The 26,299-nt window shown below is 38.5% G+C and overlaps 1 protein-coding gene across 2 annotated transcripts in view; it reads left to right on the forward strand.

Moving 5' to 3' along the window:
- LOC137655655 (FGGY carbohydrate kinase domain-containing protein) overlaps positions 1–26,299 on the forward strand; it is a 73,814-nt gene that overhangs the window by 44,180 nt on the left and 3,335 nt on the right. For both annotated transcript variants that reach the window (XM_068389592.1, XM_068389593.1), the window contains exons 7-12: positions 1,714–1,890; positions 5,164–5,356; positions 6,194–6,344; positions 10,219–10,293; positions 23,962–24,082; positions 24,218–24,377. In XM_068389592.1, coding sequence (XP_068245693.1) covers positions 1,714–1,890; positions 5,164–5,356; positions 6,194–6,344; positions 10,219–10,293; positions 23,962–24,082; positions 24,218–24,377 — 877 coding nt within the window. The remainder of the gene's footprint in view (positions 1–1,713; positions 1,891–5,163; positions 5,357–6,193; positions 6,345–10,218; positions 10,294–23,961; positions 24,083–24,217; positions 24,378–26,299) is intronic.

Below are 26,299 nucleotides of genomic sequence, written 5' to 3' on the forward strand. Positions count from 1 at the left end.
AAATATACGAATTATGAGTTAACAGAAACATGTAATGAAATGATACATATGTCAAAATGTAGCTCTGATAGAGCGGAATACATATACATGGGAAACCACGGTGTGGCGAAAGGAGAATTCAAATAAATAAACAGTTTGTTGATTTTCTGGACGACGAAGGGAGCGGTGTCCTTACACTCTATTTTCCTTCTGGTTCCCAGGAACAATCGAACATGTGCTCCTACAAGAAGAAGAAAGGAACCCCACCTTATTCGGTCACACGAAGCCAGAATAATTAATCTACTCTAACCTTCAAGTAATACCTGTCTAAGGTTAGTCTTACAACTTTTACAGCCCACTATTTATGGGAATATACACACGGGTCTTTAGTTACTTTTTCATTTGAACCTATGATGGTTTATAAGGTTGTGTAGATTACCCATCTCTTTACTGAACAAGAAGTATTTCGTCTAAGATAACAGTTTTGACGTTTGTCTAGGTTAAGAGGTAGAGTGTCTGGCTAATTACCTCTTTTCCTTCCCCTCCCTTAGGGTGCAGCAGTCATGCCATTATTTGCTGGATTGAATGTTGGTGCAGGTAAGCACCCATACTGTGCAATTGATCTATACTGTATGAGTAAGATATGAAAGTATCTTCCTCGTACTCCATACAAGTTGGGGGTTTGATAGATGTAACACATTATACTCAATTGACCATACGTTTTGACATCATATCCTTCCAAGGATACAGGGTCTTCCTTGACTGTCTTTAGCCCAACTTATGAGAAAATTTATTCTCAAGTGTTATAAGGTGGTATAAATCAACACTCCTGCACCTTTATCGTGTTTATCAAGACTTCTACACCTCTATCAGATTCAACTGTATAAACATCCCTGGATTTTAAACTAGCCAATATGATTACTGTATAGGGGCTTATTTCCTCCTTAGGATTAGCTTCTTATTAAAGGACAAGCATCTATATTCATGTATGAATGAATCACAAATTTTAAGTGATTTGTATTTTTCTAACTATACAAACCTCAGTCCTTTAAGTTGTACTTCCTGCCTCAACCACCCCACAAGTCCTAGGTTAAGGTGAAATTGGCTTTTGGATATGTTTACGAGGGGGGCGGGACTTCCCTGTTGCCTGCCAGTAACTCCAACACCTCATTAAAAGTTTTAACACCTAATCCAGCCTAGTTGAAACATACTCCCTTTAAAGACTTAGTTTTGTATAGTTTGGAAAAATACATTACTTATGATTTTTTTTTTCACCTGCTGTTTGAGGCTTTACAGACAAAGGAAGTGATAAGATGTCAGCTATTTTATAAACAATTATATGAATTTTGTCTCATTCATTTATTATAAAAAGTTCTGTAAAGCTTTAAGCCAACTGGAAATCATGCCTGTGATGAATTTGCAATAGAGTTATTTTGATGAGTAGCAAATAACATTACATTACACGAATCTATATTCAATCACCTTGCAAAGTGCTTTATTGCAAAACAAAGAATTTATTGTTAGTAGAGGAAAAAAGGCAGATTTTTTGCATCTCCTTAAGCTAAAGGATTATAAATGCATCATCTTATCATAGTTTACTTACAGGCATTGAAGTCTTGCATATTTATTTAAAAATGTTAATCTAATTAATCTATGCATGTATAAATTTACCAAAACATCAACACAGGATATTAAAACTAGAAATAAATTATAATTTTTTTTCTCTCCTCAAAGGCTCTTTAATTCTCCCACCTGGTAGTAAATGTGGAATGATGACATCAGAAGCTGCCTCTCAGTTAGGGCTATCCACAGAAACTGCTGTTGCAACATCCCTGATTGATGCCCATGCAGGGGGCTTGGCATTGGTAGCTGCAGGAGCAAAGGATGGAGAGGATCTATATGGAAGGCTTGGTAAGTAGTGGGTAAACCATAACTAATTTAGAATTTACCAGTGTCACCATTGCTTTTTACACTTATCATCATTACTTTTAAAGCTCTGATGAAGTTTTCTATTTGATAATGATAATGGTAGTTGTGGTAGTAGTAGTGTACTGTATTATACAGTATAGTTTTTATTATTATTATTATTATTATTATTATTATTATTATTATTATTATTATTATAGAAAGTCCCCAACTTGCAAAGATTCGACTTAAAAATATTCTTAGATACAAACACAAATCCAACTAAAAATAACAAAGATAAGATGAAAAAATAATATAATAAAATAATGTTATATCATTTAATATAGTAACCAAAACAACATTTGTAATAACCTGATATCTATTTCATATGAAACCCAACTATTTGTTAACTTTTGTAGCAGAAAATCATAGGCATAGGATTCAGGTTAGGCCTACCCTTGGCCAAAATTTTAAAAAGTTTGACTTTCAAACAATTTGATTTCCTAACAGCTTCTTGGAACTATTAAGTTTGTAAGCTGAAAATCTTCTGTATTGTTATTATTATTTATAATTATTATACTTATATCAATGTAAGTGGGAGAAGACTCTCTAAATAATTTTAAATGGGAAGAAGACTCTCTCTTATGTATGTCTTGTTAGGAGTAATCCAATTCCCCTGTAGAAGAATTCAGTTTATAATATTATAAAGTGTCTAATTTGAAAAAAATTCTATTTTATATATTACAAAGGATACATATTAATTGTCTGATATTCTTGTGATTCATTGAAGGATATGGGCATATGCAGTGCCGGAAACATCATTTCTATAATGAAAATGTACAAGTAATTACAGAAATGTGAATTGTTAAGGGTTGTTAGTGTTTCACAGGATAACAATAAAGATATAGTTTACAGAATTATACTATTGCTGTCAATTATATTTTATTTATATTGTGACAGCAACCAAGATATTGGTGGAGTAGACTTTAGTTATTTCATGTCTTTAGTGCTCATCTTTGAATGACCATTTTCTCACACATACAAGTGAGGTTGGTGACTGTAATGGTCTAGATCCTCTAGTAAAGCCTCACAAGTTTAAAGTTGGTTGGTTGTTAATCAAGGTATCCTGAGGGAACAGTTCATCAAAGTATCTCCTTATGGGGCATAGACTTGATTGATATTGTTATCTTGTTATGAGGCATAGACCCGATTGGTTGTATTATCATTTGGAGATGAAGGATTTCATGTTGGAGATTTTCTGATACTTATGACAAAAGAAGCCACTTTTGTGTAACATCAAGAAAGAATTTTATTTTTGATATATAGTATGTAGGGCTCAGCATTGTCAGTGACATTTAATTTATGATGGATGTTAGGTACATATGCAACTTATCAGTATGGTGTTATTCTTTTCTTCATAAAACCTGATAGCACTCTTCTGAAAGCAGGATACAAAATCTTTTTTGAAGGCCTACGACATTCTTGTACAAGGAATTTTTGAATTTTTTAAATTGTGTAAATGGGTGTAGAACGGCACCTCATAGTATCGGGGGATATTGAGGAAGGAGAGGACTAATTGGTAAGGGACCTCTGGTAGTGGTTCTAACATGCCCCAGTTTCTATACCGACACTCTATTAGAGTGAGCGAGCTGGGTTTATTCCTGGCATTCCATGCCACTTTTTCTCTGGTATTTTTAGCAGCATTTATACCTTAGAAATGGTGCTTTAAGGAGCATTTCATTGGGCGTCACAGGTCCCTCGCCCAGAAATAGATTTTTCCTTCATCAAAATCCCTTTTATTCATGGCCTGAAAAGAAATCTTTTTCAAACTGACAAACAATCCAAGCATGGCCAGACTGTTAATCTATTGTTACAAGAAAGGAAAACTCTTGCCTCCTTATATAAGATTAACCATTAATCCTATGCATATGATTCCTATTTAAAGAGAAAGGTGATCTGCTAGTTTTAATACCCTGTCCAAGGATACCACTCCACTTGTGTTCAGATAATCACCATAACTTTCTTAGGAAGCATTTCATGGTATGTTCAGGTAGCTGCCATCGTGAGACATTATGAAGAAAAGTCTAATGCCCTACCAACTTGTAAGAACTTGATAGCTACCTTAAATCTCACTTAAAGTACCTAAACAACTACCACCTCCCAACTTTTATGGCAATCCGTATATCTTTGGCACTCTTTATCCGTTGGGTGTTGTGGAATACGGGAACCCTATGTGAATATTGAATTCCACAGATAAAAGAACTTGAAATCTATGGTTGTTCAAAGTATTTTTTTCGTATATAGCAGTACTGTACTGGACTTGTTAATATAACTTTAAGAACTGTAACTGTACTTTAAATATGTGACAATAATGTATTACAACATCCAATGTACAGTACTTTAATAATAACATAGCACAGTACACAACAATTTTATTCTAGTAATATTAATATCACCACATACTCTCTCTCTCTCTCTCTCTCTCTCTCTCTCTCTCTCTCTCTCCTCTCTCTCTCTCTCTCTCTCTCTCTCTCTCTCTCTCTCTCTCCTAATTTTAGAATAAAGTACAAAACTAAATGCTTTAATGTCAAAAAGGCAAGTGAATACAGTAATATCCTGCCCTATGTTGTTAATCAGTTCAACCATATCAAGGGTAATTACAGTGTGTGTATATGCATTTTAGAATAAAGTACGACACTAAACTGTTCAATATAAGAAATGGAAGTACAAAGTAATACTCTGTCCTATTTCGTTAATTAGTTCTAGGATTCCAACATTCTGACAATATCATAAAGTGTCAAATAAAATGTGTACTGTATTTACAGAACTAATTTGTAAGATTTATCTGTATTATACTACTATTTGTAAGTAGAGACTAAAAAGAATCCCTTTATTGACAATTTATTCATTGGAGAAAAAGATGATAATTATTCTTTATCTCTTGAAAGACAAAAACGTCAGTTAACCCATGTTATATTGTGTGACATAGCATATGTAAACTAGAGATTTATGTTTATGGGACATGGAGGTAGGTAGAATATTATTTTTCCTAACAGGTTTAAAGGGCAATTTGAGGACTCACATGGACCTCATCCTGTTTTTTTAGAAGGTTATTTATCCGTGATATAAAAATCTGTACTGTATTCACAATGATTTCCAGGAATCCACTTACCTCCAATAGTAGGGAATAACTTTTTAATTTTTCCTATTTATGATTTGCACTTAAACTGATATTATTAGTTAATATTGAAATAATTATAATCATGATGATATTAACAGGACTTATTTGTGGAACCTCAACTTGCCATATGTGTGTGAGTAAGCAACCCCTTTTTGTTAAGGGTGTGTGGGGCCCTTATTACAGTGCCATGGTGCCTGGAGGGTGGCTGAACGAAGGAGGCCAGAGTGCCACAGGATCCCTCATTGATCATGTTATTCAAAGCCACCCAGCATCTGCCAAGTGCTCACATGGGTAAGAGTCTTATTTTATAGCAAACGTTGTGTTAAATACAATCACATATAGAACTTGGAAAGCCCAGAGATCTGCCACCTCTCTCCATTTTTGTAATTAATTAGTTATGATAGCATTCCACAAGATCATTAAGAGAACAATCAAAATGACTATGTCATTTGTCAGCAGTTTTTGTTTAGAATTTTCATGCTTCCGTCCTTTGCTTTTGAACTAAATGTTTTCCCAAAATCTCTCTAAACACGTTTTTCTTTTTATTTTTGGTAGTCTATGAATCGTTCAACAATCTATCCATAGCAGAATAATATTTGTTAGGACTACTTTGGGAAGAAAGGTTCAATGCAAATAAGAGTTATTCCATTGAGACTTTCTGAATCATCTGGTGTGATATATTTCTCATGAAGCATCTGAGGTTATTGTATAGTTATCTTGTAAGACTGAAGCATTAGCAAGACATTGTGGAAGACATTGTGGGTTAATAAGGTACTCTATCCAGTTCATAGGGTGAATATTACCATGTGAAGAAATGCGAATGATCTCATTTTATTTGGAAATTCTGCCAAGTATACATGTTCTTAATTCATTTCATCTAAATATTTTATGTAGAGATTTATTATGGATTTTTATTTTTCAGAGGAGATTGTTTTTCAAATTCAAGTTTTTAGACAAATAGATTTTATGTCTTAGCAAATGATGAATAAAGACTTTAGCTTCATGTATATCAGTGATAAAATGTGGCATCTGTTTTATAGAATTTAAAAAAATTTGATACTGTATTGGGTAGATATTTTACTGTAATAATTTTAGTTTAAGTGAAACCCATATCTTTTACTTTTTCAGGGACATCTACTTATGGCTAGAGGGAATATTGAAAGAATTAGCTGAAGAGCAATCCTTGGCTGATGTTTCATATCTAGCACAAGATATTCATGTGTACCCAGATTTCCATGGAAATAGATCTCCCCTTGCAGATCCATCTATGACAGGCATGGTGAGATTAAAATTTTGTATAATAATATTAGACTTTATAGTATTTAAAAAAAAATATATATCTACACACCTGAACTTGACTCTTATCTGTATTTTTGCTTATGTCTTTGATTAGAATTGTTTTTTATAAAACTCCTCTGATGTATTTCTACTACTCAAAGCTCTGTCAATGTCTGCCCACAAATATAAAATTTCTCGTTCTCTCCCTTTGAAAAATACCTCCCTCTCTGGGAACAATCACAGCATCTGGCAGTTGAGGACAGCTAACTAGTTGATGATACGACCATTTACCTCCTGCTTTTCAGTTCATATTGTTGCTGGTGTCTAATAAGACATCATTATTTCACTCTACAATGCAAATCTAATTACAGTAAAGCAAATGAACTAATACTGTAATTTACGATATTATTAAAAAATTTTCATGGCTTTGTGCAACAGAAGCGTATACTATACCAGCTGGTATCTGCAGTGTTGTGTTCATGTGTGTGGAGGAATGTTGTTCCCTCTCATACCTTCTTCATGAAGTTTATCAGCTGTTTGTTGATTGCTTTGATTAGTAATCTGAATGGAAATTTGAATAACCCCTTTACCTTGTTGCATTGTTTGCATTTAGTTCAGGGTAATTCAGAGAAGACTGGGAACACAAGGCTAATTTAAATTTTTCATAGTGGATCTATTTTCTTCTTCTTACATTATCTTGGCTATTGACAAGGCAGTAGATAATCATGCTGCAATTCTAGTCACTCTATAAGACAGCTAGACTGGGATTCAAAAGACCAATTAATTATTCTGATCATTATATCTCTCCACTCGCCAAAGCAAGCACAGCTAAGCAACTTCTTATTACCTATGGGGGTGGCGTGGCATATCATATGATTCCTTTAAATTTTGAAGAGGAAAACAAAGCTTCAATTAAAGTCATAGTTGGGTAAATATAAGTGTTACTACAGCCACTGCCAAAACAAGTACTATTTATGCATGCCCACCCTCCTCCTCCCTGCCTTGTGTTATCAAGAGGCAGGGATAATTTCAACTTTAAAATTGAAGAGACAAAGAGAAACTGACGCATCAGTTACCACTTACCGTTAGAATGTTCCTTCCTTAACTAATGGTAGGTGTTGAAGGGAAAGAGTGTGAAAATTTTACAATGATTTTCAATTTTACGGGTAAATTTCGGTTAAACTGAGCTTCTGAAAAAAAGTAATATGAACATCAGGTGAGTATTGAAATATAAAATCTTATTATTAAAATTCTGTTTTTAGCCTCATTGTTTATAGAGGAAATGATGACAAAATGACATTCATTCTTTGTGTTAGTTACAGTCTAACAAGTTTAATTTTTTGTCATGAGCTTATTAAATATTTAACATCATCAACTTCTTTTATGGAGAGTTCAGAAGGCCAATAAGTTGTCAGTTCAGGATAATGTTTTAGGCTTAACATGCCCTGCTTAAAATCGCAGCATAATTCCTCCAGTGCAATGGTAGGTAGTGGTTCTAGTACACCATTCAGTAAGAGGTCTGATGGTACACAACACTTTGTAGATTCAAGATCCTCTTGTAGAGTCTTAACTCTTAATTTACTTTAGATTCTTCTGCAGTAAAACCCTCCCAATACCCCATTTCCAGCTGCAATTTTAGAAATCTAGATTTGCGAGGCAGAAGACCGAAATGGTAGTCGGGATCCTTATATTGCTTATATCTCTTTTCTGTCTAAAGTAAGTGCCTCTAAACATCTGCTTATCCCTTCCATCAATGAAATAAGCATTCTATAAAGGATTTTTAATATTACGGGTATGTTGTTGTTGTGCCAATCTGTGTGATTTCCCTCGGCAAAATGTGTTCTTTTTTTAATTAATTGGTTAAAGATTTGCTGAATCTGTTTGATTGTTTCATGTTTGGATGAATTAATCTGTTGAAGATTCTCTTACTGCATGGCTGTATGATTTGTTTGCTAGCATGCTCAGCTACTAGCATATCACAAGTTTTTCTTTAATGGGGTTAATGTAGGATTTAGCACCCAACTTACTTTACTTTGATGGCTGGTTTTCTGGTCCCATACAGCAGGGGAACCCCACTCTTTACAGGACTTCCACTGTCGTTTTACCTTGTTTGTTCACAGTATTTATCTTTTCAAGTCACATAGTGTTCATTTACTGTTAAATCGTCACTCTCAAAAGACTCATGATAAGAAAGTCTTCAGTTTCCTCTTGAAAGCCTTAATGTCTTCAATCATTCGAATGATTCGTGGGAGCTTATTATATAGTCTCGGGGCTGCATATTTAAAGGCTCTGGAGCCTAAAGTAGACATAAATCTAGGTTCCAACAGTTTGAAGCCATCTGTAACTATTCTCGTGTCGACACGATTTGTTGGCTGCGCAATATGTAGCAATTCTCTTAAGTATTTTGGACGACCAGTTCTGATGACTCGTTGGGTTATTGTACATATTTTAAATTCAATTCTCGCTTTAATCGTCAGCCAGTGTAAATCAATTAGTATAGGGGTGATCCTTTCTCTAGGTGGGACACCTTTTATCAGTCTTGCTCCTCTGTTGATTATGTTTTGTAATTTCTTAAGTTGGACTTTTGGTAAATTGTAGTTGATAGAGTTGCAGTAGTCAATCCTGGTATTAACACAGTTTATCACAAGTTTCTTAACAGAATTTTCGTCCAGGTACTTTTTTATAAACGCAATATTTCTTCGATGATAACCAGCCCTTTTTATTACATTATTTATTTGGGCATTTAGAGACAGGTTACAGTCAAGAAATACACCTAGATCTCGAACTTTACTATATGTCGGCACCGAGTTATTATTCATGTTCATTTGAATGTCACCTAAGTTTCTCATACTGTTTCTCTTGCCCACCATCATGAATTCAGATTTGTTCTCATTTAATTTTAGTTGTTTAAATGTCATCCATTCTCTAACACTATCAAGGATTTGGTTTAGAGTTTCAGTAGTGTCATGTATATCATTTATGGAGAAGTAAAATTGGGTGTCATCTGCAAATAGTTTAAACTTCACGCCATGCCTTAGTAGCATTTTTTATAGACCAATAGTATAGATGCAGAATAAGATTGGGCCAAGTACACTCCCCTGGGGTACCCCTCTGTTTAAGGGTTCATATGATGAATAAGAGTTTCCAATTTGTACACAGTAATTTCTACCAACCAAGTAGTCTTGCATGAATGAGTCTATTAATCAAATACACAGTTATTGTATATGAATATAAATAAATTTTGTGTATTTTGGTATGAGCAATATAAACATCGACAGAGTTTTATAAAAATAAACAAAATTCTTTCTTTTTATTCTCACTTGATCCACTAATCAGTGAGGTCAAGAGTCTAATCATCGGGTTAATGACTTTAAGAATGGAAAAGCAGGAGGTAAATGATCATGTTATTGACCAATTAGTTGTCATAAACCTCCAGATGGTGTGGGGGTTCCGAGAAGAGGAGGCCTTTTACAGAGGAAGAGAACGGGAAATTTTTCACTTTTGGTAAATACTGTATTGGCATAGCTTAAAGTAAAAGCAATATGAACACCAGGTGAGTATGAAATTTTTTTTTATTGAAATCCTGTGGGTTTTTTTTTTTTTTTTTTTTTTTTTTTTTTTTTTTTTTTTTTTTTTTTTTTTTTTTTTTTTTACTAAACTTAACTTAACTATGAAGTACTGTATTTGAATACAATAAGATGCAAGAACTTTCCATTTCTGTATTTCTTGTTGGAAGCAGTCTGTTGATAGATGTTATAATTCTACTACATTTCATTGTGCCATGTTGAAATAAATTGCCAAATACAATAGATTTGAAGTACAGCATTGAATTTCAGATTTCTTATTATTAATACATACAAACATAATTACCACAGATATCTGGCTTGACCTTAGATACAAGTGAAAGAAATTTGGCTCTCCTTTATTTGGCAACTTTGCAGTCCCTTGCAGTAAGTATTTACTATTGATTTGAATTATTTTTTAACTGCATAAGTACAGCCTTCTTTATACCATTATTCTTTTTGTTTCCTCCATTGATCAGTGTTTGCCACTCAGCAGGAAGTTGAGAAATAATTTTTAGATGTTTATAGATAGCCTACTGTAGTGTTGTTTTAATATGCCTCATATACTGTAACCTGCCTGTTTTAGTTTGTTATAACTGACAAGGTACAGTTATTGTGTTCATGAGAATGTATTTATTTTGTTTGTGTTTTGTGAGGTTGATGTACTCTGTAGTATTCAAGTACTTTCCTGTAAAGTGCTTTATGAGGGAATCCAACATGACATAGGATTACTAAAGAAATATTGCCTCCCTTGCTGTAGATCCAGTGTTTCTGTTTCAATGCGCAAAGTATGGATTCAGTGTGTATAAGGACGACCAACAGGTTCATGCTCTACTGAACCCTTCACAACAGTCCCAATGCAGAAAATCTTCTGGCAATTGATGATACATCATCACTAAGAACCAATACTAGGCTAATATTAAAAACAATACTATTCATGTTGGTATTGGCACCTAGCCTCCTTACTTTTGGTCACTGTTGAGTTAAGTTACAAGAATCAAGTTGTAATTTAGGGGTTAATTTGAAGTTAAAGATCGCTTTCGGTGTTTTGTTTTGTTTGTTTATGTGATTGGCTATCCAGCCATGCCAAAGCCTCTTTTTTTTCTTTATATGTAAACCTGGGTACTAGTAAGGTCCCTTGGGTGTTGAAGGTCGACTTCTCTCCTTGGAGGTACTCAAAATTAAATTTTTCAATTATGAATTTTGTATTGCAAATAAATGAAATCATTATTAAATGTAACCTAAACAGATATGATACTCCAGCTAACCCTAAATTGTATCTCAAGCCTTGTTGTTTTCATAGCAACTGTTGTGTATCATTATAGCAGAGCTTGGGACCCTGTAAACTGCCTTATCTGCTCCCAGTGGATTCATCCTGCTCAGGATAAGGATCCACATGCAGCAGGCTTGAGAGAGGTGCAATTCATCTCCTATCATATTGGGTGAAAGGATTTGCTGAGATTGTAGGTTGTGCTGATTATTTACCCAGTAAAGATCTAAGGAATCCCATCTGCCCAACAGCATTGAATTCGGAAGTAAGGGGTTTTGTTAGAGGGGTCATGGTCAACCAGGCCCCCATCCAAGTAGTAGATATTGGGTTAGAGGTTGATTTAGATCCTGAAAAGGAGGCTGCCTCAATCCCAGGGTCATTAGAGGAGATTTCAGTTGTCTAAAAGGCATCCTTTTGGTATTCTATGGGGTTTGGTCACCTTGCTAGATTGGCTTTAACCCATGTTTCAGCTAAGTAGATTACCATTCCTCCTGGATTTGGGCAGTTTGGATCCCCTGTGAATGCCTTGGTTATTGCTGTTTTTTCAATATTAATCTTACCCGATGATCATGTAGCTGCAACTCTGTTGCCCGACAGAAAAAACCTACGGTCGGGATACGCCAGCGATCGCTATACAGATGGGGGTGTACAACAACAGCGCCATCTGTCGAGTAGGTACTCAGTTACTTCTTGTCAACAAGAACCAATTTTTCCTCTGTCGTGCCACCGGCAAGACCTACTAAATACGCCGTCCCTAACTGGTTTTGTTTTCACAACGATTTGGTGAAGTACACTATTCCAGTTTTGAGCTTTCGCTATGCAGGGGTTTTATCTTCATTTCAAAACTTGAACTCGTTTTGGATAGATTTAATTTTGGTGACGAAGAGAGTATGGACTCTCTTTCACTTTTAAATGGCCGACCCTTCCCTTAGACGGAAGTGTGTTTAGGTTTTTGGTAATTTTGCTTAACAAGTTATAGATCTATTTATTTTATTTCTCTCCGCCTTTATAGGCCTCTTCGATTAACTTTCCATTTATTATAAACTTATAAAAAATTTATTTTTATGTTTGTTTATATGCGACCTTTCCTAATAGTAGGCGGTCCTTACTTGGAACCGAAGTTAATTAGCATTGAGCCCGTTATATCGTTTTTAACCTTTTAAGAATTTAATACTTTTTTAATTTTAATGTTTTATGAAAGAATTTCTTTGATAGTCTCGTACTGTTTTCAAAGATGAACTAACGTTTAGTTTTTAGTCTCCGCAGTTGTTGACGTTCAGAACGTTCAACATGCGCTCTATCGTTACGATAGAGAGAGAGTCTATCACGGTTTCACGTTGCAGTAAGAGTAAACCGATTCTAGCGTTTCGTTCATTCTTTCTTAGCTTAAATGGTTTAAATTCTAAATAAAGGAACTTTTTATTTGGGAAACCTTTCAGTTTTTTCCTTTGACAAATAACATGTTTTAACGATATATAATTGGGCTCTTCTCTCAGGTGCTAAGTCAAGAGAGAAGAGAGAGAGAGAGACGGAGGGAGAGAGAGGAGAATAAACGTTTCGTTCAAGCGGGTAACGTTGTTCTCGTTTTTTACTCTTCTCCCTAGTCGCTGTAGGGGAAGAAGGTAAAACATTTCTAGAGTTTTATTCTTGTTCCCAGGCTTTATGCGGTGAGAGATTGTAAACGTAGTTTATTTGATCTAGTGTTTAGTCTCTTTTCCAGCCACTGAATTCGTTTTTTACTCTTCTCCCTAGTCGCTGTAGGGGAAGAAGGTAAAACGTTTCTAGAGTTTTATTCTTGTTCCCAGGCTTTATGCGGTGAGAGATTGTAAACGTAGTTTATTTGATCTAGTGTTTAGTCTCTTTTCCAGCCACTGAATTCTTTATCTTTATTTATGTTTTTCTGTTGCATTGTTAAACTGTTTTCGCAATTACTACCTTTTAATGAAGGATAGGATTGCGTGTTTCAGGTAGAAATCGGTTAAAGTTTCGATTTCAGTGAAATAAGTGCAAACAGAAAATCAAAAGTGATAAAGTGATATGCGCAAAGTGTTACAGTGCTGCGTCCGAGGGTTCGTCTGTTCGTGCCAGTTGTTCACCTAGTCCGGGACCTCTTACAAGCTCCCTAGCCCAGGGGAGAAGTAATGTCGAACGACTTATGGGTTCCACAGGCCTTGATCGACGAACAGACGTTTTTTCCCTCCGTGGTTACGGGCGTATCTACACACGTTGCCGACGTGAGATCGCCCCACCCACACAAAGACGAGAGAGCCCATTTATTCCTCGTCTGCGGAAGAGGTTTCTCGTAGAAACCATGGACCAAATCTTGCAGCTTTTAAGTGCAAGTCGGTCCCTTCCGCGCAAGTCCAACGGCCTAGGTGTAGCCACTGGGTCAGTTCGGACTCGCTGCAGTCATCCGACGACTGCACACCTCCCAAGAGAGGCAAGGTGGTACCGCAACAGGCAGTAACTCCGTCTGTTGCCGCACCAGCTGTTTTAGACCCTCAGTCACGACGGACAGTAGCTCCGTCTGTTGCCGTTTTTTGTAGACCCTAAGTGGTCTTTACTGCAGTCTATGCAGACTCAGTTAGCTGCGGTTATGCAGGAGTTTCGTGCGGAGAAGGTTTACACTGCTCTCGTTAGCCTACAACCTTCCACGGTTGTGCGCCCAGATCACGCTGAGGCTGCCTGCTCCCACACTCCGGCTGCGGAGAGCTCCACCTCCGATGCGCAATCGACCCTGCCAGACGCATGTTAACGTTAGCCGACGTGCGGCTCCCTCCGTTAACATGCGTGAGCTACCGCATCAGCAGTGGGAAGGTGGAGTCAAGCTGCCGTGTTTTGACGTGATGCGTTAGTTTCCGCAACCCACGGCAGTCCCCACCACGCACCACCACTCCGCTTTGGTTGTTGCCTGCTCCCACACTCCGACTGCGGAGAAGGTTGACGATGCACCCGTTTGCCTACAGCCTGCCACGGTTGTGCGCCCAGCATGGCTGCCTGCTCCCACACTCTTGTTGTGAGAGCTCATCCACCCATGCGCAGTCGACCCTGCCAGACGCATGCTGACTCCCACAGACACACGGAGTACTCCGTTGCCGTGCGTGAGCTACAACAAGCTGCCGTGTTTTGACACGGTGTGTCAGCCTCCGCAACCCACTGTGGTTACCGCCACTCGCCCGCAGCAGACTAGTCAGTCAGGAGTTGAGGCTTCCCCACACAGCTTTGTTTGTTGCCAGCTCACAGACTGTCAAGCAGTTACATGACGTTGCCTTCTGGTCTGCTACTAATGCACCAGTGCTGTATGTCCTCACGCACCTGTTGTGGTTGACAGTTCAGTTTTTGACAGTTCACAGACTGTCAAGCAGTTACATAACTTGCCTTCTGGTCTGCTGCTTATGCACCAGTGAGACCCTCACTGAGATAACCTAGCTTTTCTCGGACATGGTTCCTGTAGATGAGAAAGTGCTGTTCTCCCTCCTTCTGATATTCCTTTGAGGACTCTGTCATTTGGAGAGGAGCCTTAAGCTGCTTAGCCTCCTATGGACTTTAATTAAAGCATAACAATGCTTCCAGGGATGGTAAATGGTTCCGCTTCAGTCGCTAACCCCGTCTGTTGCCACACCTGCTCCCATAGACCCTAATGGGCTTTGTTGCAAGACATGCAGTCCAAGCTTGTGTCCTTGTTAGAGGATTTTTTACGGAGAAGAACCTTCTAGCCAACAACCTTCCTACCGGTTGGTTGTACGCCCTGTTGACGCTGAGGTATCCTACTCACGTCCGCCAGTTGAGATGGTTCCTCCACCGGTGCGACCCAGTGTGGGTTGCCAGTCGCACGTTGACGTTAAGCGACTCTCGGAGGTGGTTGTGGACGTTCAGTGTGTCACTAGGAAGACGTTCAACAACCAGCAGAGGTGACTTGTTGTGACGCAGTGCGGCAACCTCAGCAACCCGGTAGGGGGTTGACTGCACAACCCAGACAGTCTAGACAGTTTCGGGTTGACGCTGTACTTCCTCGCGTCCCCATGGTTGACAGTTCACAGACTGTGCAGCAGTACCATGATCTTGTGTCCGGCTCCGTCACGCATCCACCAGTGCGACCGGATTCAGCGAGTCAGACGTTGCCCACTCCGTTGCCGTTTCCTCATCAGTTTCGGATGAGGAACCCTCTGATGAGGACATTGCTGAACAAGACGATCAACCCCCAGCCCTGCTATCGATCCAGAAGATGCTGAAGAAGGAACACTGCCCTGTCAGGCTGTGGATGAGTCTGGTTAGGACACTGTCATCCGTGGTTCAATTTGTGTCACTTGGAAGACTACACCTCCGTCCTCTTCTGTATCATCTAGCTTTTCACTGGAAAAGGACAAGACGCTAGAAGCGGTCTCGATCCCGGTTTCCGGTAAGATAAAGTCTGGTCTGACTTGGTGAAAGGACTTTATCAACCTTTGAAAGGGTCTTCCCCTGACTGTTCAGACTCCCAACCACGTTTTCTTCTCGGACGCATCGGACGTAGGCTGGGGTGCGACATTAGGCGGTAGGGAATGCTCGGGATTATGGAACTCGAGTCAAAGGACAATGCATTTCGACTGCAAGAAGCTTCTGGCAGTACGTCTGACCTGGAAAAGCTTCAGGTCTCTCCTTCAAGGCAAAGTGGTGGAGGTGAACACGGTCAACTCCCTGCTTTGACGTACATCTCCAAGCAAGGAGGGACCTACTCTCTGACATGGTACGAGTTCGCAAGTGACCTCCTCTCCTGTTCAACAGGTCTAGACTTTTCACTAGTAACGAGGTTCATCCAAGGCAACTTGAATGTCATAGCAGATTGTCTCAGTAGGAAGGGACAAATAATTCCAACATATTGGACCCTCCACAAGGATGTATGCAAGAGACTTTGGGCCACCTGGGACCTGCCAACCATAGATCTCTTCGCAACCTCGATGACCAAGAGGCTCCCAATACTTTGCTCACCTATCCCGGACCCAGCAGTAGTTCATATAGATGCCTTTCTACTAGATTGGTCTCATCTAGATCTATGTGCATTCCCTCCGTTCTAGATTGTCAACAAGGTACTGCAGAAGTTCGCCTCTCACGAAGGGACAAAGTTGACGCTAGTTGCTTCCCTCTGGCCCGCGAGAGAATAACTTACCGAGGTACTTCGATGGCTAGTAGACGTTCCCAGAACACTTCCCCTAAGGGTGGACCTGCTACGTCTGCCACGCGTAAAGAAGGTACTCCAAGGCCTCCAAGCTCTTCGTCTGACTGCCTTCAGAATATCGAAAGACTCTCGAGAACTAGAGGTTTTTCGAAGGAGGCAACCAGAGCGATTGCTAGAGCAAGGAGAACATCCACCCTTAGAGTCTACCAATCGAAGTGGGAAATCTTCCGAAACTGGTGCAAGTCGGTATCCGTATCCTCGACCGGTACCTCTGTAACTCAAATAGCTGACTTCCTCTTATATCTGAGGAAAGAACGATCTCTTTCAGCTCCCACTATCAAGGGTTACAGAAGCATGTTGGCATCAGTCTTCCGTCACAGAGGCTTAGATCTTTCCAACAATAAAGATCTACAGGACCTCCTTAAGTCTTTTGAGACCACGAAGGAGCGTCGTTTGGTTACACCTGGTTGGAATTTAGACGTGGTTCTAAGATTCCTTATGTCAGACAGGTTCGAACCACTTCAATCAGCCTCCCTGAAAGATCTCACCTTTAAGACTCTTTTCCTGATATGCTTTACCACAGCTAAAAGAGTCAGTGAGATTCATGCCTTCAGCAAGAACATCGGATTCTCATCCGAAACGGCTACATGTTCTACAACTTGGTTTTCTAGCCAAACATTAGCTGCCTTCTCGGCCTTGACCAATATCGTTCGATATTCCAAGCTTATCGTATGGTTGGAAATGAACTAGAAAGATTATTATGTCCTGTAAGAGCTCTTAAGTTCTTTTTTTAAAAACCTTTACGAGGCCCGTCTGAAGCTTTATGGTGTTCAGTTAAGAATCCATCTTTGCCTATGTCAGAGAATTCTTTATCCTATTTTATCAGACTGTTAATACGAGAAGCTCATTCCCTTCTGAATGAGGAAGACCAAGCTTGGCTGAAGGTAAGGAAACACGAAGTTAGAGCTGTCACAACTTCCGTGGCCTTTAAACAAAATAGATCTCTGCAAAGTATATTCGACGCATCCTATTGGAATAGCAAATCAGTGTTCGCGTCTTTTATCTTAAGAATGTCCAGTCTCTTTACGAGAACTGCTACACTCTGGGACCATTCGTAGCAACGAGTGCAGTAGTGGTGGGGGCTCCACCACTACAATTCCCTAATTCCAGAACCTTTTTAATCTTTCTCTTGAAATATTTTTGGGTTGTCCGGAAGGCTAAGAAGCCTTTCGCATCCTACTTGATTTGGCGGGTGGTCAAAATCATTTCTTGAGAAGCGCCTAGATTAGAGGTTTTGATGAGGACCTTTAGTATGGGTTGCAACCCTTCATACTTCAGCTCCTAGGAGTCGCTCAGCATCCTATGAGGATCGCGAGGCTCAGTAAGGAAGACGTACTTAAAAAGGCAGAGTAATTGTTCAAGTCGACTTCCTTACCAGGTACTTATTTATTTTATGTTGTTATTTTGAATAACTGCTAAAATGAAATACGGGATACTTAGCTTCTAATGTTAACATGTATGCTGGTCTCCACCCACCCCCCTGGGTGTGAATCAGCTACATGATCATCGGGTAAGATTAATATTGAAAAATGTTATTTTCCTTAGTAAAATAAATTTTTGAATATACTTACCCGATGATCATGAATTTAAGGACCCTCCCTTCCTCCCCATAGAGACCCAGTGGACCGAGGAGAAAATTGGTTCTTGTTGACAAGAAGTAACTGAGTACCTACTTGACAGATGGCGCTGTTGTTGTACACCCCCATCTGTATAGCGATCGCTGGCGTATCCCGACCGTAGGTTTTTTCTGTCGGGCAACAGAGTTGCAGCTACATGATCATCGGGTAAGTATATTCAAAAATTTATTTTACTAAGGAAAATAACATTTTAGAATATTAATCTGCTCCCTCTATGGAGATTGTTCTCAAGGCTCTACCATTCCTGGTAGTTTCTGCTTTTTGTCTTCCCTTCTGTCCCACCCTGAAAACCCTGCAGTGGCTGGACCTTCAGGTTATTGGGTTAAAGAAAATAGCAGTGGGTGTTGTTGCTTATGACTCAAGTCTTCCATGATCGATGATGTGGGGGAGAGTCGGCAGAGGTGCAGCTTCTATGGATGTTGAGGAGTGGTAATAGTGTAAAACCTGTAAAAATCTGGCACAGAATCAAATAATTTTTTATGTTAGGGCCTTGATCTTCCATTTGATGATACCAAATTTGAAAATTTTGTAACATTCCCTGAATCATGTTGATGGATTAAAAACCATCCCTTAGAACATGCCCCAGCTTACCTGTAAAAAGGTTATCCTGATGACACAAGTCTGCCATTAACAGCTTGGGAGTAGCGACCTCAGAGACTGGTGGTTTTCTTCTAGACCTGAGTTAGCTTGATGCTTCAATGATGGGAGTTACAGTGCCATGCCAGAAATGGTCAAATACAATTTCAGAACATCTAGGGTTTTATGTGTTGGTCTGGACTTATGGTATTTACAAGATACTAAATGAATTAAATCTAAGCAGTGCAACATGCATGCCTGGAACTCTTCTCATTCATGCCACCTGTGAGGGGAAATCAGTTGGGAGAGGGGGTATATCAACCAGGCCCTTCAATAGAAATGTAATGTCAGGCATCTAGCCTCTCCAGAATTTTCTCTTATAAGGTGAGTATCTGACTTGCTAGTTTTTCTTCTCACCTATACAGTATGCTCATGATATAGTTGCTTGCTTGGTTGTGGACGTCTGTCCTTGGTATACTGTAAAAGTCTACTCTGTTATTGCTTTGATATTACTCCTTGGTGATTTCACAGCACATTAACCTCAAAAATAGGTTTTGAAGAAGGGAAACCCTATTTTTGAGTAGGTGCTGTGTGGTCTCTAATCTCATGTAGGGAAGGGAGACATTTTATTGTCACTCCAAGTGTGATAGATGGCACCTTGGTGCAAATTAGGGCAAGTAGCAGTGTCTCCAGTTATAGTATTGGTTCTCAGTGATGACTTGTCATCAGTTGCCAGATAATTTTCAGCATTTAGAGGTGTGTAATGGGCTCAACAGAGCCTGAACTCATTGATCTCTCTAATACTGTATACACTGGCCCTGCAGTAGGAGAGACAACATACAGTATCTATAGTAATTTTATATAGTATTGGATTCCCTTTTCTAGCCTTTTATAATAATATTCTTGGAGAGCACACAACACCTCCCCCAAAAAATGAGATTTTGATGATAAGATATGTTATTGTTATACTTACCTGATGTTCATATTGTTTCTTCTCTAGGAGCTTGGTTTGATCAACATTTGCCCGTAATTCATTTTTTAGTTTGATTAATTTCCAAATTTCTTTCCTTTCAATAGACATGCCTCTAGCAAAGTCAGGAAACATTCTGGTAATTAATGGTAAGAAGCAAAGGGGTGACACACCAGTCACTTTCTTATTTAATTTTTGAAGTTGAAACTAATCCGTATCCTCTTGACACCTCAACTCAGTGAGGAGGTGGGTGGGCATGTAAATGATCATCAGACGAGTATACAAATAAAAAATTGTATTATTAAATTTTGCTCATTTCTAAGAACCTCACCTAATGGAAGTGGGACACCAAGGAAATAAAAAGATAGGTCATTTTAAATTAAAACTATGATATAATGAAAACTGTAGATAACAAGATCTACTGTAGATTACTTATATCAAACCATCTCAAAATACAGTTTGACATACGAAACTCCAGATTGTTTTCTAAATATATGTAAAATAATGGACTGTTTAGATAATTCCCACTTTATGAAGTAATCTAGAATTTCTTGTAGATTGGAGAATTTTTAATTAACTGAACTAAAAAATTATTAGGCCATATCCCAGCAGCCCCTAAAGGGCTTAGAACCAGTAATCTCGATAAGCAAACCAGGATTCTTCAAAATAATATTTACCAAAAACTGTCTTGGTATACCATTGTCACTGCTAAAATTCTTACCAGAGAAATATTTCAAGAGATTTAGTTGCGCTTCTAATATCATGAACCTTAACACTCAATACTTATTAGATTTGGATGCAATTTTTGGTGAATTTTTATCTCTAAACTTTTATTGAGAAAGGACATCACTTTTTTAAAGAGGATCATTGCTAATCAAAACAAGACAAATTAAAGACATCAATTGGCTATGGCACCAGCCACCCGTTGAGATACTACCACTAGAAAGTTATTGGGTCCTTTTACTGGCCAGACAGTACTACATTGGATCCCTCTCTCTGTTTATGGCTTTTTTTCCTTTGCCTACTCACACACCGAATAGTCTGGCCTATTCTTTTCCCATTCTCCTCTGTCCTTATACACCCGACAACATTAATATTACCAAACAATTCTTCTTTACTCAAAGGGTTAGCTACTGCACTGCAATTGTTCAGTGGCTACTTTCCTCTTGGTAAGGGTAGAAGAGACCCTTTAGCTATGGTAAGCAGCTCTTCTAAGAGAAGGACACTTCAAAATCAAACCAATGTTTTATAGTCTTGTGTAGTTCCGTAGCCTCTGTACCATGGTCTTCCACTGTCTTGGGGTTGAGTTCTCTTGCTTAAAGGCACACTCTGCCACTGTTGTGCCTTATTTATCACCTTATTTCTCTTCCTATTGTTTTTATTGAAATTTCTATAGTTTTTGTAAAAAAAATCTAATTTGATGATGTTGCTTTTCATAGAATATTTTATTTTAATTATTCAATACTTTTCATGTAGTTTATTTATTTCCTTATTTTCTTTCCTCACTGGGCTAGTTTTCCCTATTGGACTCCTTGGGCTTATAGCATCTTGCTTTTCCAACTAGGATTGTAGCTTATTTACTAATACTGATCAGCTTTTACCGGACACAGAAATCTCTTTTGTGATGAAATACGTTCATCAATTTTGAAAAAAATTGACAAACTCTTAGTCTTAAAATCATGTTTTGCTATGAAGTAAAAAGGGAGGATCAAAGATCCATCCCTCAGAGCATGCCTTCAGCTAACCCCAAAGGAGGTTATCCTGATGCCGTACAAGTCTGCCCTAAACAGTTTGGCAGAAGCTGGGTGTTTTCTTTTAGACTATGGTTTGTTTGATGCTTCTGTGGTCGGAATGACAGTACGAGACTAAAATATACCCTTCTTAACCAAAATGGTCAAGAGAACATCAGAATCATTGAGAAAAATGTTGCTGAAAGGAGACATTTCCATGCCCAAAGAATGTAGTCCCTTTTAGGGGGTATATCCTCAAGACTTCAAAGCATTCACAGAACCTAGAAGTTTTTGTAAAGTCTTTCTCCCTAAGAACTGGGATGCTCAATTAGGTACCAAACAATTGGGTGAAAGCTTTCCATCCATTCCAGACAATCTTAGAACAGCAGAATATCGGGCCTAACAGACCTTGTTTAATGTGGTATCTGTCATGTCCTTTTTGGAAGGGAGAGCTGTACGGAGATCCCAGTCAATCCCCTACTTACGAGGCTTTACAGAACTTTTTCAAAATAAAATTCAAGGTGAGTCTCCTCGTACTGTCTACTTGCAGTCTATGGAAGATCAAGGTAGAGGAGTTTCTACGTAGGGACCGTCTATGTAAATTCCTTATCCTCTAAGTTTTAGTGGACAGATGGTCACTTCACTTTCAGAGAATTGAAAGGAAGACTTTTGGCCCAGCCTAAAAAGAAGAAGTCTTTCTTTCTGAAGTCTCCAGCCTGTAATAGGAACTAGCAACAGAACCAGAAGCAACCAACAAGGAGACCAACCCATACACCCATCCCAAGCTTTGTCCTACACCTAAGTTCCCTATAGAGGAGGAGAAGCAGCAAAAACATCCTCCTAAGGCACAGTCCCAAATTCCTGGTCCTTTGGGATTTTTTTTGGAGAAAAGGTGATATATAGAGGTACACCAGGTGAAACCAAGTGCCTGATCTGTCTCATAGCAGCAAAGGGCCTCATCAATGAATGTCTTCAGGATGGAGGTCATCTTCATCGTTTTCAAGAACATTGGACTTTTCTCCTTGGTCTGGGTTGGTCGTGGATCTTAAAACCATCTTCACTACACCATTTTGTTCAGACCAGAATCCTGGATTCCTTTGTAAGTCATATAAAATGGCTGGTTCTTAAAATTCTTGACAGATTATTCAGTGTACTGAAGAAAGACTCACCTGTGAGAAGAGTGATCTTCTACTTGTTTCGTCTCAACAAACACATCAGATATGACCCATTCAAAATGATGAGGAAGATCCTACTTGAGAATTATCAATACAGTGAGTCTTCCTATTATGAAATTCGTTCAGGAGAGGAATTTGTTTCCTCCATTACATCTGTCGGGTTCTCACAATATATTTGTGTTTGTCCTGTCCAGACAGACAGCTTTGGACATAGAATGGACCTTGGGTCAGAGCTCTTTCCAAGCAATCCTAGAGCTGGTTCCAGTTCTTCAAATAGACCTATTTACAATGAAAGAGGATCGCAAGCTTCCACTATACGTAACTTTGAATGTAGATTCTGAGGCAGTGGCAAGAGATACCTTGAACCTGGACTGGACGAGATGGTCATCTCTTTATTTGTCTCCTCCAACAAGTTTGATTTTGAAGGCTTAATATCCTTCAAGACTTTTCATTGACAACTGTGCTAATGTCCACACATTAACTTAACAGCCACATGTATTTACTGCTCTATGCAGGTTTTTTGTTTGTTTGATCATTATTTGAGTGGTTTAAGATGCCTTCTCCAGATTTGTTAGCCATAATTGCGCTATTATAAATAGGAATTTTTTTTAGATGGTCATAATCTGCATTATCATTTTTGAGTGTCATGGACAATATTTTACTCTGTAAATCTGTAAGGAGTTGGTAGACCATACTGTCCTCTTCTGGAAGTGTGTTTCATTATCAGCTCAAAGCATAAAAGGAAGCTCCATTTTGTTCAGCAAATTGAGAAAAGGCTAGACTTGAATTTCAGCCTCTAACAGATTTGTTCGTAATGGTGGGAGGCCATTAGGATTCTGCTCTAGAAGACTTTATGCCATAATCCTAATGGGACTAGTTCAACTTATAGGTATGTGATGGTCGTTTTCAATTTCTCCAGATAGGGATAGTTTTCCCTCTTTTTATCTGGCATCAAAACATCCTTTGTTTAATAACACAAATTAGTTTGGATAAATTGTTCAAATTTTCGATTAAGTTAGAAGAAACTATCTATGTATGCTATGAAGCTTTAGACTGTACCCAAGAAGCTAGTCTTATCAAGTACTGTATCTTGGTGTAACTTATTTTATTGAGGCTTGATATTGTATTCAGGCAGTCTACTTTTTATAATTTCCATACAGTTATCAGGAGTGAACTTTATTTGAATTTTAAGGATAAATGTTGATAAAAATGAGCTTGTAGAGGATAAATTATATGAACATCGGGTGAGTATAGGAATAATAGATTTTTCTGTTGAAATTCTGTTGGTTTTTACCATTTTTTTTTTTTTTTTTTACATTGAATCATTTAAAAATAATACATGGGTAGATATCTTTATGTCATAGTTTATTAATATAATTGGAATCTGACCATGTGGCAAAATGGATCACAGATATTTTTATGAAGGTATCCTTTAGAACTAACAGCATGATAACAATAACATCTTTGTCTCGGCAATGGCAGTATGGAACTCGGCATATCATAGAACAGCTTTCTTCGTTTGGCCATGCTATATCATCCGTCCTTATGTGTGGAGGACTCTCAAAGTCACAGTTATTCATTCGCATTCATGCAAATGCTCTAGGTAAGTATGTAATGCACTTATTTGGATGCTTTAGTTATATATCAAAAGTAGAGTATATCATAATTATATAGATACATGCTTGTGTTAACTGAATTACTCTACCACATTGACCTTTTTTTTTTATTTCCACAATAGGTATTCCAGTCTTCATTCCTAACACCAAACAGTCTGTGCTTTTAGGATCTAGCATGCTTGGGGCTGCAGCTTCTTCAAAAGAATTCCCAGACTTAATTTCAGCTGCTGTGGCAATGGGAGGTAGCGCTGAAGCATTTGAACCAGTGAAAGAATTGAAGAGGTTTGTTATGAGTTTACACTTTTTGTGACCTTTCAAGGTAGAGATAGAAGGTCAAGACCAGTTGATCCCTCCATGTTCCCCAGATGTTCAGAAATTAAATTTCAAAATATTGCCAAAATTGCCTACTAGACCAGAGTACTTTGAAGATGATCAATATTTGCTGAAATGGGTCAGTATTAAGCCAACTTTTATATGTGGGGGTTTTGGATGTAAAGTAAAGAGATAAAAATGATGTGTTGTGGTACTTGCTTTATGCAGATGATTAAATGATTACAGAGGAAAATGAGGAACACTTACAGAGAATTATTGTAGAATGATAACCGACTTTGGAGAGGGGTGGCTTGAGGGTGAATAGAGATAAGGCTGAAGTTATGATGACCAGTAAGGAAGGTAGGGACAGGAAAGCCATACATGAAAATAGAGGCTCAGATATAAAACAAGTGAAACAATTGCGATACTTTGGATCTACTGTAAGTCAGGAGGGAGGATGGGAGGCTGAGGTTGAGAATAGGACATAGCAGGAATGGTATGTGATAAGAAAATGCTTATCAAGCAAAAGGTCGAGATCTATAGCACAGTAATGAAACCAGTGTTAATGTATGTATCGGAAACATGGGCTCTTAAGGGGACCGTCCGCTATGGTGTGTGACATAACAACTTTTAAAAATCATTTTATTGTTTTTATGTACAGTGATACCTCGGTACTCGACCATAATCCGTTCGAGATCCGTGTTCGACCTCCGATTTGTTCGAGTACCGAATTTTTTTTCCCCATAAGAAATAATGGTATATATTCTATTCCGTTCCCAAGCACTCGAACAGGCCCAAAATATTAATAAAACGTGTACCTAAACAACAATAATTATCTAAATGTGTATGAAATTGGTCAGAAAATCCTATAAAACAATTTTAAACCATTTACTGTACTAAAATAAAACAATTTTAAACCATTTTCTGTACTGTAGTGAACATACCTTTGAGCAGCGGTTCGATGGCATACAGGGATGGATGTGGAGAGGATGGAAGGGGGAGGTTACTGCTTGGAAGGAGAGTCCCCTTCCATGATGTGGCGGGGTAGTTCTCCTTCAGGAGTTGTTTCTCTCTCCAATGAAAGGGTGGGCAGATCTATTTCAGGGGTTTCTTCTCTTCTTTGTCTCTTCTTTGGAGGAGAAACAGGCTTTGATGTAGCAGCTTTCTTTTCTTTTGTGAAAAACTGGTCTATTGTTAATTGTTTCTTCCTCCTCTGCAGTATTCTTCGAAAATGATACATGACACTATCATTAAACATATGCACTGCCCGGTTTGCTACTGCAATTTCTGGGTGGTATTTTTCAGCAAAAGCCTGCACATCTGCCCACTTGGAACAAATTTCATTGATGAGAGAACTTGGAACATCCTCCCTTACCTCATCCTCTTCTGAAGATTCCTGCTCCACAATCAGATCCTGCTGCTGTTGTTGTTGCAGGTGCAACAATTCCTCCACAGTCAACTCGGTAGAATGGCTTTCTACAAGCTCATCAATATCATCCTTGTCGACCTCAAGCCCCAAACTCCTGCCCATGACAACAATTTCCTCAACGACATCAGTGTCATCAGAAATTACAGGGGTAGCAGTGCTTGGACCCGCCTCTGGTTGGAAACCTTCAAACTCCCTCTCTGTGACACATGATGGCCACAGCTTACGCCAGGCAGAGTTCAATGTCCTATAGGTCACACCTCGCCAAGCTTGGTCAATCATGTTAACAGAGTTGAGGATGCTGAAGTGTTCCTTCCAGAATTCCTTTAGGGTCAACTTCGTGTCACTGGTCACTTCAAAACACTTTCTGAAAAGGGCCTTGGTATAGAGTTTTTTGAAGTTTGAAATGACCTGTTGGTCCATGGGCTGGAGTATGGGAGTAGTATTGGGGGGCAAGAATTTGATT

The sequence above is a fragment of the Palaemon carinicauda genome, chromosome 16 (genome assembly GCF_036898095.1).
Source record: "Palaemon carinicauda isolate YSFRI2023 chromosome 16, ASM3689809v2, whole genome shotgun sequence".
Lineage (NCBI taxonomy): Eukaryota > Metazoa > Arthropoda > Malacostraca > Decapoda > Palaemonidae > Palaemon > Palaemon carinicauda.